The sequence below is a fragment of the Genypterus blacodes genome, unplaced genomic scaffold, assembly GCF_046128005.1.
Source record: "Genypterus blacodes isolate CSIRO-AG114 ecotype Tasmania unplaced genomic scaffold, CSIRO-AGI_Gbla_v1 ptg000053l_1, whole genome shotgun sequence".
Classification (NCBI taxonomy): domain Eukaryota; kingdom Metazoa; phylum Chordata; class Actinopteri; order Ophidiiformes; family Ophidiidae; genus Genypterus; species Genypterus blacodes.
In genome coordinates this window covers 5798392-5808232 of record NW_027466865.1, presented here as the reverse complement: position 1 = coordinate 5808232, position 9841 = coordinate 5798392, and the positions used below count along the sequence as shown (strand labels likewise).

The 9841-nt window shown below is 41.8% G+C and overlaps 2 protein-coding genes across 3 annotated transcripts; one reads left to right on the top strand and one right to left on the bottom strand.

Moving 5' to 3' along the window:
• Positions 1-48: 48 nt before the first annotated feature.
• On the bottom strand, positions 49-5692 carry LOC143001361 (trichoplein keratin filament-binding protein-like). The gene is made up of 13 exons (XM_076150926.1): positions 5511-5692; positions 4777-4987; positions 4624-4680; positions 4227-4295; positions 3659-3832; positions 3445-3557; positions 3283-3349; positions 3026-3198; positions 2861-2942; positions 2570-2755; positions 2347-2490; positions 1338-2215; positions 49-1120 (listed from the first exon to the last, which is right to left on the bottom strand). Exons 1-12 carry the CDS (start codon positions 5690-5692, stop codon positions 2195-2197), a joined length of 1479 nt encoding a protein of 492 aa, XP_076007041.1. The 3' UTR covers positions 49-1120; positions 1338-2194.
• Positions 5693-6481: 789 nt separating this feature from the next.
• gltpa (glycolipid transfer protein a) lies at positions 6482-9544 on the top strand. 2 transcript variants are annotated; one of them, XM_076151044.1, is made up of 6 exons: positions 6482-6542; positions 6858-6986; positions 8745-8803; positions 8893-9026; positions 9105-9255; positions 9362-9544. In XM_076151044.1, exons 2-6 carry the CDS (start codon positions 6884-6886, stop codon positions 9542-9544), a joined length of 630 nt encoding a protein of 209 aa, XP_076007159.1. In that variant the 5' UTR covers positions 6482-6542; positions 6858-6883. The 2 variants fall into 2 exon arrangements, with proteins under 2 accessions (XP_076007159.1, XP_076007160.1); XM_076151045.1 differs by lacking the exon at positions 6482-6542 and having other exon boundaries at positions 6797-6986.
• The last annotated feature ends 297 nt before the right edge of the window (positions 9545-9841 follow it).

The following is a 9841-nucleotide window of genomic DNA, read 5'->3' as shown; positions in this document are numbered from 1 at the left end:
GTGCATTGTGTTTTCATTTTCATGTTACCACACAAACAAGTGAATTGATTTAGACAGATTTATTAAAAATAGACAAATGATGCTTCAAAATTCTGCTGCTCTAAAATATTTCCAAAGAATTTCAAGAATCTTCAAAATGGCACATTTGGTAAATACTGCCTCAGAGCAAAATTGAATTCAGTCATTAAAAGTAATTACATGTAATAAAATGTACATCCTTAACGTCATTGTTCTGTTATGTTTGCAGAAAAAAAGGTTCTTTTATACACAAAGTTTTGGTTTAAGTAAAACTATTATGCAAGAATAAAATATAGATAGATAATACAGAAACTAGGAGTCCACAAAGGTTACATTCACAATCAGAATACCAACTCCAGGGTCTAATACACAAAACCCAGAGAACTGATGGCCTTTCACCATGGGAAGCCCAGGAAACATACACATGACTAGAAGAAGAGAACTACCTGAACTCCAAGACAAAGGCTTTTCACACTTCGCCATCCAAGGACACACACGCACACACACACAGACTGGTCCACAATCCGAGGGCCTGATACACACACACAAACTGAACACTAGCCTGACACACACGCACACAGAGACTATTAAAACTTCAATCGAAAAGGGAGAATTAACAAGAATCAAGGTAGCATCTGTCTCCAGATCTACCCACGTTGGAACGCTGTGTTAACTACTCGTTGTTACGTGCCATAGTCTTGAGGTATGTATAAGGTTCTACTACCTGACAAAGGGAATTCAAATGTGATGTGCTTTCAATGTATTTTCGTGACTCAAAGATTGTTGAGATCCTTGTTGATTTGTAGCAAACCAAATGTTAGAAGTGAAATAAATAGTCAATTGTTTAACTTTGATTTATCTAGGGTTACCATTTCTGTTATGGTTTCAGCATTTTCGAGAGACCTGCGTTTCCGCGTCTTATAACTGCGTGGAGATTTTCAGGACTGCTGGAAATCGAACAAAGGATACTGACTAGAAAATAGAACCGGTAAACTGTACTTGGAGAACCTTACGTGTGCCACGCCACTGAGTTGAATATGATTACCCACGTTTCTATGACATAGTGTGAACTAAACTTCTAAGGTGATAAGAATATACGTAGCTAGTCAAACACATAACATTACATTACGATTATTTGGCAGACGCTTTTATCCAAAGCGACTTACATTACATTACCACCCTTCACAGAGGGGGGAGCAATTGAGGGTTCGGTGCCTTGCTCAGGCACCTCGGTAGGGGCTCGAACCGGCAACCCTCCGGTTCCCAAGTGGAAGCTCTACCCACTGAGCCACTGCCTCCTCGGAACACAACAGGAACACAACAGGAAACACGCATGAACGGCCTCTGAATTGATAAGAATATGTTTAACCACGTATTTAGGATAATTACGCACCCACGTCTCTGAGTGAAAAGGAAAACTTGTTAAACACGCGTGCACGGTGATGTGAATTTAACCTCTGAGTTAAGTAAAACATATGGCTTATTGACCACGCTTAGTTGAAACCTCTGAGGTAAAGAATATGACGAATATGGCTTACTAATAAACACGTTTGTACTCAACGTAACGGGGACATAGTCGCCGGCAAGTTTATGGGAGTATTTCAGTTCCTAGCACCCAAACTCTACCAGGACGCATCATTATTATTAGAATTATTTAACCGGCCGGTAATGTATTCCTGGGAGATGTTAGTATTCGCAGTTTGAATGAATAACATAAACCTAAAGTAAATAAGAGCGTATATTCAATACTAAATTAAGCACAAATTCCCGTATAATAATAATGATCAGAATCCTAAAAGTCTTCATTTCAAATACAGAATTGGCAATCTCTCTAAATCAGAACCACACCAATTTGAGTAAAATTGTCACGACGTATCATTTTATCTTATGGAGTCAGATAAACAGTCATTTAATTGTGTATGATAATAATTTCACAGAAGTCGACCAGAGTTCTTAACCACGCATCTCCTGTTTCACCTGGACGCCGTCATTGGACTAGGAGAGGGACCTTCCGAGGATTACAGTTGTGATGTTTGTTGTATGTTTGTAGTTTTGATGAGCTGATTATCAGTTTGACACTTTTATGCAATTTCTGCCAGCTGCTGGAAACGCAATCCAAGGTTTCGATCCTTTAGCGCTCAGTCAGTTCAGTCTCGCAGGCTGCTCACATCCATGCTCATCTGTGTTTGCGGTAAATCTGAAATTGACAGACAGATTTAAGATTAAAGGTGTAAACTACAATGGAAGTATTGCGATCCTTCTAAATATGGATTTTGAAACATAAATATTCAGTGTGTGTTTCGGTCAGGTTTGTATTTGATCCTGTACCTTCTCCTGGTACCCTTCCATTGCCATCTTCTCCATCTCCAGCTTCAGCTTTTCCTCCTGGATTCGAAGTTCCTCCCTGTCCTCCTCTTCCTCTTGTTCCAACCTGCACTGCTCCTCCAATACCTCTTGGCGTCGTTGCTCCAGCTGCAGTATGAATGCAAAACATTAGTATGGTTTTTATTTATATGTGATATGGAAACACATCCATGTTTCATGTACCAACCTCAGCATTTATCTCTTGCATTCGTGCTGTTCTGAGTTTCCTTGCTATCTCCCTCTCCTTGCGTTTGATTTCCCTCTCAAAGTCCATCTCTTGGATCAGCTCCCCTCTTCTCCTTAGTAGCTCCTCCTCGGCCTCATGTTTCCGCTGCATCTTCAGCTCCACCTGCTGCTGCCTCCCTGCAAGAACCTTTCCAAGAAACAAAAAGGCATGCGGTTAATCAGTAGTCATGTCTTCTAGGTTACACTCAAATGAGGCTTCAGTAAGTTTTTGTCAAAGCTGAAACCAGTTCACCTCCTGCTTGAGTTGCTCTCTGCCTTTCCTCTCCTTCTCCCACGCTGCCTCTCTTTTCTCCCATAATTTCTGAGCATTTTCTCTAAAAACAATGGAACATAATGGATTAGAAGAAGAGGAGCAGGTGATCTGCAGGTACAGGAAGTATTGAATGCAGGTTCTCACCTGTACAGGGTCTCAAACTCGGCCTCCCTCTCCCTCTCCAACTGAAGTTGCTTTTCAATCACATGCTTCATGTAGGCAACATCAGCTACTGCTCTTTCCCTCCGTGCACTTTGCTTTCTCTTGTCTTCCACCTCTCCTACCATTGCGGCTGTCAGGACCTCACGGTTGGCCTCCTGTTGGTACAGAGAGAGTCAGCAAAGCTGTCAAAGCTACTTCAAGAAGAAGAGCTGTGGAGAAAGCAGGAGAAACAAACTCACCAGCTCCTCTTGCACTCTCTGGGCTCTCCTCTTCAGCTCAGCCTTATATTGACGGAACAAGAAACGCCTGACAAGAATACCAGCACAGTTAACATATAGCCAGACTAGTATGAATTGTATCATCATGTATCATCAGAGGGATACAGTCATCAGGTCCATTACCCCATCTCAGATTTCTTTCGCTGGTCCGCTGCCTTTCTCCTCTCCTCCTCTTCATTCTCCATCTCCCACTGCTGGAATTGCAGAGCATTTTGCTCCTCTTTTAGACGAGTGGCCTGTAAGAGAAACAAAAGGAGATTAATTGGCACAAACACATTTATGACATCATTCGTTATCATCATCCACGGCAAAATTACTCTTGTCTGGGTGTGAATACCTGTTCTTCTCTCATCCACAGTTCCTCCATCTGTTTACCAAGGTCCTCCGCTGTCTTGCGGTCCTCTGCTTTCTTTTTCTCCTCAAGGTCTTTCTGCCTCTCCAGAGCTTCTTTACGAAGCCTCTCGCATTCATCATCAGAACGTCTCTTTTGCTCCTGCTCTGCTGCTTCTTGCTACATGTTTTGAGAGAGGCGTTCCTTCAGTGTCTTAACTTGCTCAATAATGTAACAAGTTGAAAGGATTAACCAGAATAGATTCCAGACTTGATACTGTGCTCACAGATGAGAGAGCACTATTTAATTAAATATTGACTAACCCCATATATAATTAATCAAGTAACGGGACCAGGCCAAGCTTTATTGACATGTGGGGCCTTGTGTTATTGCCTGATTGATAGGACATGACACCCTGGCATGCTGCTGATGACTTATTGAAGATAATTGATTTAATTAACTTAAGTAAAAACAAGAAATACAAATAACGTATGGGTCATTGTTATCATTTCATAGTACACCTATTAGGTCAAAGGGTGGGGAGAGACTGGGGGCTATGATGTAAATTTCCTACCTGTTCTTTGTCATCGAGCTGCTTTTGCCATTGTTTGACAACATGATCTGTTTGTAATGCTGACGTGACCTGTGGACAGATTAAGAGCAGCAATTGTGACATCGAGCAAGATACTGAAGAACCCGACCTTAGAGGAAGAGATACCAGAATGTTTGATTCTCTCAAGTTAATACTGGAATCGGGTTCTCAGAAAGTCATGGAATAGCTGCATCACAAGCCCTATTGGATTCCGGATCAAGTGAACGTCTCAAAAAAAAGTGTTCATGTTCTCTTCTTGCAGAGCTCTTTGTACGTACTACATTCTGAGGCCATTTATCTTCCTATCTCAACACTTTGACTTTTGAACTAATAGCTTTGGCAACTTGTTACTTTTGCATTTCTAGTTTCAGCTTTCTACCTCTCGCAACTCTGGGTCGGTTTTCCTCCAGTGCTCCTTCAGCAGCTCATGTACAAGCTGTGGGTACAAAACAGAAACAGAACCATAGATTAGTAAAAGAACACTGATGATATAGTTTAGAAAAATAAATCTGCAAAATTTCAATGAACCCACGTTTTTCCTTCTCTCTTCTCTTGCTGTATTAAGGTCTTTGTTTTTTTGGATCACTTGACCCGCCAATGTGTCCTTGTTAGGAGCAAAGTTTTCGAGCTCCATCTGCAACTGGAACCTCTCCTCTTGAAGCATGGCCCTCAGTCGACTCCTGTGCTGCTCCAGGAGTATCCTCTTCTCCTCCTTCTCTCTTGGTTTAAAGTATGCCGATATACTGACACAAACAGATATCCATTATCATTCTCTGGCTCTGCTTTGACTGAATAAGCAGCAGAATAACTGGGTGGGGGGTGGGGGGGGGGGGGACTGCAAGATGGACTCTTTAAGGGGTGGCCACGTCAACATACAGGTACTGAGTTAAAACAAAACAAAATAACTCTATTTATCCCAGTATATATATATATATATAAATTTTTCATTCAGACACCATTTTGTTATCCTTCATTCCCCCAAATACTCCGAATATGAAATTCGAAGTGAAAACATGTTTGTTCATAGTTGCACGGGGAGAAACTGTTTTCATGTAACACAATTGTTGTACTTAAGGAGACATGAGTGGGAGCAGAAACTAATCAAATAACCCTAATAATAAATAAAGGAGGATGCAATCACATCAGTTATTCTTGTGAGGTGAATATTAACCATATCAATAATACATTTAAAATGACTTGGATGATTCTATGTAGTTGAGCTGTTGACTGTTGCCAGGCTGCAGGCTTTCCGCCCAGTGTGTTTACCTTCTCTGGTAGGATTGTGAGGAGCTCCACACATGGTGCCTGTTGCACGCCACACCCTGCCTGTCAAAGTAGTTAGCATTGAGGTCATTCTGCTGCCGCCACCGCGCCGCTTGCTCCCGCTGCCGGGCCACCTGGGCGGCCAGCACACGGGACTGGTTGGGCCCATGGGTCAGCAGAGCCATGGAGCAGAACCGAATAAACAATGCTGATCGTCTTTCGTGTCAGTTCAAGCAGAAATGCGTATAACGTACTTATAGCATTCGCACATACACACACACACATTTAGATGGCGTAGGATAAATACGTGACGCCATATTAATGGTGATTAGTGATAGTTGAGCGGTTCAACAACAAACGCCAAGAGAGTTTAATACTGGAAAAACAAAACACAACCCGCAGACCAGCTAACAGCAGTATTTTACTAAATAAAACCTATAGTATAATAACACTAATGGCAGCTTACTTGCAGTAAAACTGTTACATTACCTTGAAGTTTACGGGAATGAGTCGACATTTGGCAGTTAGTTTGTGCAAACAGCGTTCCATAGTTACCGTTCCACTTCCTAGTTACTTCTACGCTACGGGATGGAACGAAGGTCAAACTTCATGACAGAGACGATCGATAATACTTGTTGAAACATTCATGAATCATCCATTTAAACAACTGTGTTTTTATTTTTGTTTGCAACCTTTATTTGTTAACCATTTATATGCGTTATTGTTTGATGATGATGTTTATCTTTTCTAAAGGGTTACTCTTCTACAGAATACATATCGCATATTGATTAGTAGAGACACAGGGGTCCCCTCTGTGTCAGTGATGCCCCAGAGGGGGGAGCGCTGCCATCAGAGCTCTGGTCACTGGGCGCCGCTCCTGTGTTTGTCTCCACTTTTCTAAACGCCGCCGTTTATCGCCTCTTTAACGCCGACAGGTGGCGATGACCCGGATCATTCAGCAGCTGAACGAGTGACTGGAACCAAAGCAACAAAGTCGATCAAACGAGCCGGTTGCCCTGGAAGGGTTCATTGAAGGTGACTGTCGCGTGCATGTGTGTGTGTGTGTGTGTGTGTGTGTGTGTGTGTGTGTGTGTGTGTGTTAGTTTGTGATTGAGAGAGAGAAAGAGAGAGAGAGAGAGACAGAGAAGAGAGAGAGAGACAGAGACCAGTTGTATCTGTGTGGGTAAGATAGAGTTTGTGTGTGTTGTGAGAGTGCAAAACCGTATCTGTGTGTAGGTAAGAGAGAGAGTGTGTGTGTTTCTGTGTGTTTAAAGCCAGGGTGAGGTGTGACACACAGCTTTCTTTCCCTGGTGTCCCTGTAAATCAGCAGTACAGGTTGATATTTCTCAGGTAAGATCATCTAAGGGAGTGAAGTGATGGCGATGCTAATGGAGCACCAGTTCAGACAGCTGCCAGGAGACAAAAATGTGGAGACCAGGCCGTTTCTGGAGGCTGTGTCATACCTTCCACCGTTCTTTGGTAAGTACACTTTCCACGCTGTGACACAGTCCCAGTGACATTCCTGGATATGAAGTAATGAAGAAACACATGTGGGAAAAGTTTCTCAAACCTTTGTGTTTGCAGAAAAACGGGTCTGTTGTGCACAAAGTGTTTGGTTTAGTTTGGACTGTTATAAGGTTTGAGTTGACATGTGCTATAGGTATATGTAGTTTGGATGAGCTGATTGTTAGTTTGACACATTTACACAAATACTGCCGACTGCTGGAGAGGCGATGCAAGATTCCATCTGCCAAAAGTCTCATCAGACATTTAACAATCATTAATATTTCATGTGTCAATCGTCAGACTTTGATTCCTAAACACAAAGCTTTCTGTGGTGGAAACCTGCCAGAACACTTGATGTCAGGCTCAGTGGATTTATCTTCCTCATAAATGATCATCTTTTTGGATCGTGTTTCTCTTCATCAAGCTCCCCACAATCCTTCAGCATGCATAATTTAATTCACTGCCCTGGATTTTAAATTGTGAAAATTGATTAGTACGGTGTTGAGTTCCCTTTGCCCATTCACTGGCGGCATGCTGGACCAGGGCATCTTTGTGCAGCTTCATTCTGTATTAATATGCCAAAGGTCCATTGAATTTGCCACGTGAAACCCTTAAGAGAACCCAAGTCTGATGTGGGTATGAACCTCTTTCCTCCTTGTCGCCATTGTTTTAACTGACCTAGAAAAGTCTTGTCAAACTTTCCAATAGGCCATTAACAGCTCAAGAACAAAGACAATGGCTGCTTTTTATTTGACTGATTTGTGAAATACAGGCATTCAGTGGCCACAGAGCTGCACCATCTGAGTGTTTGTTAAGTATATTTGAGGTAGTTGTTGTCTTCCAACTTTTAGTTTGCAACTAAAATCTTAAATTGTTAATGTGTAAAACAGAAGAGAGTGGAAAATATCTAATCAGATGAGATGAAGATGTGACGGAAACAAGATATGTCACCATCAGTGTTGTACTGATGCACCACATCCACATAATAGAGTTCACATTGTCATGAGTAGTTTCCACTAACAGCTCAGTGACTGAACACTGTCTGTTGTGTCAGTGGGTCAACCGTGAGCCTTATGTGGTCTGGATTCTAGAGGTCTCATTGTTCTCTTTCCCGTCACCAAATACTCTGTAGCCTAATTAAAGGACACCTAAGGATAATGGTGTGATGAAGTGTCTGCGAAAGCAGCAAAGATACTTCAGATCTTATCCATAGGGATTTGTTTTACCTCCTTGTTTTTCTTCTTCTACCTCAAAATCATATTTAGATTTACTGAATAATTCAATGCTGTCACACTTGCACAAAGTGAAATTTTGAGTGGAGGCAACCACTCAGATCATCAAAATTAGATAGGGATGATGTTCCATTTGTGTGCTTGCTGGGGTCGGCACACCTTCCAAACGTTACTGTTACTGTCGTGCTTGTCCTAATTTCAGTGTTTACATATCAGAATTATGTGTTTTGTACATGTAAGCATTGGAGACCACAAACAAGTCATATAAGATCTTATTGAAATAAAGAATTCTTTCATGTGAAGCCAGACTAGACTTGCACTGACTAAAACATGTCAATGTTGTCATGGTTACTACTCTAGATTCTAGGTTAATTGATTGAGGTTGGATGTCACTATGGGAAAGATTTACACAGCTCTGAATAATGCTAATTATCACATAAATGATTTTTGTGTAAAGCACTTTATGTAAGTTTTCTTTCTGTGTTGAAATACTCTTTAGACTGCCTTGGTTCCACTGTCTTTGCTCCAATCAAGGCTGACTTATCTGGGAACATTACAGTAAGAAATCAAACACTCAAGGTGAATGAAATGTGTTACTCTGCTTTTCCGTTGTATTACTATTTATGTTTTATTATTCTACCCTTCAGAAAATCAAGGCAGTTTACGACAGCAACCCCGGAAGGTACCAGACCCTCAATAAGATTTTGGAAGCAGAGAAGGAAATGCACTCAGCAGAATGGCCCAATGTTGGAGCGACCTTGGCACTGATGTGGCTTAAAAGGTCAGAGGAACCTCATGTGTGCCTCTGTTGATTTCTGGTTGGTGTGTGCGTTCATTAATATTTATCTCCATTAACCAGGGGTCTACGGTTTATCCAAGTCTTCCTTCAGAGTGTGGTGAATGGCGAAAGGGATGAGCAATACCCAAACCACATCCGGGTCAATGCCAACAAAGCCTACGATGTCGCCCTGAAGAAGCACCACGGTTGGCTGGTACAGCAGCTGTTCAAGGTGAAATAGGCAATCTCAGCGATGTGTTTGTAGAGTTTGGAGCGCAAAGATGCATAAAATGTATGCTGTAGGTGTTAAGTGTATATTCCTGTTGTTTCAATATCAGGCAGCTCTTTTCGGCGCTTCATATAAGTCCGATTTCCTGAAGGCTCTTTCCAGGGGTCGGGATGTCAAAGAGGAGGAATGCCTGGAGAAAATCAGAAAATTCCTTGTCAACTTCTCTGCTAACATCGATGCTATATATGCCATGTACACTAAGATGAACGCTGAGCTTAACAACTCAGTGTGACCAGGTCCCTCAAACCTTCAGTGATGCACCTTGTTTACAAGATCGTTTAGTTCAGTCTACATCTTGACTTGATTGTTACCTTCAAGTTATCTGTCGGCCTCCTGCAGTGTATCGCTCATCTTTGAGTCCCTTCTTCTTCTCATTCCATCGTGTTGTTTGATTTTCTGGTGCTGGTTTCCCAAAGCAGCTGCAGATTTAAATGTGTCTCTTCATAGGTGACATTTTTGTTTACATACAGTATATTGCCAGGTACTTATTTTCACGATAAGTATACTTATGATAGTTGTTCCAAGTACA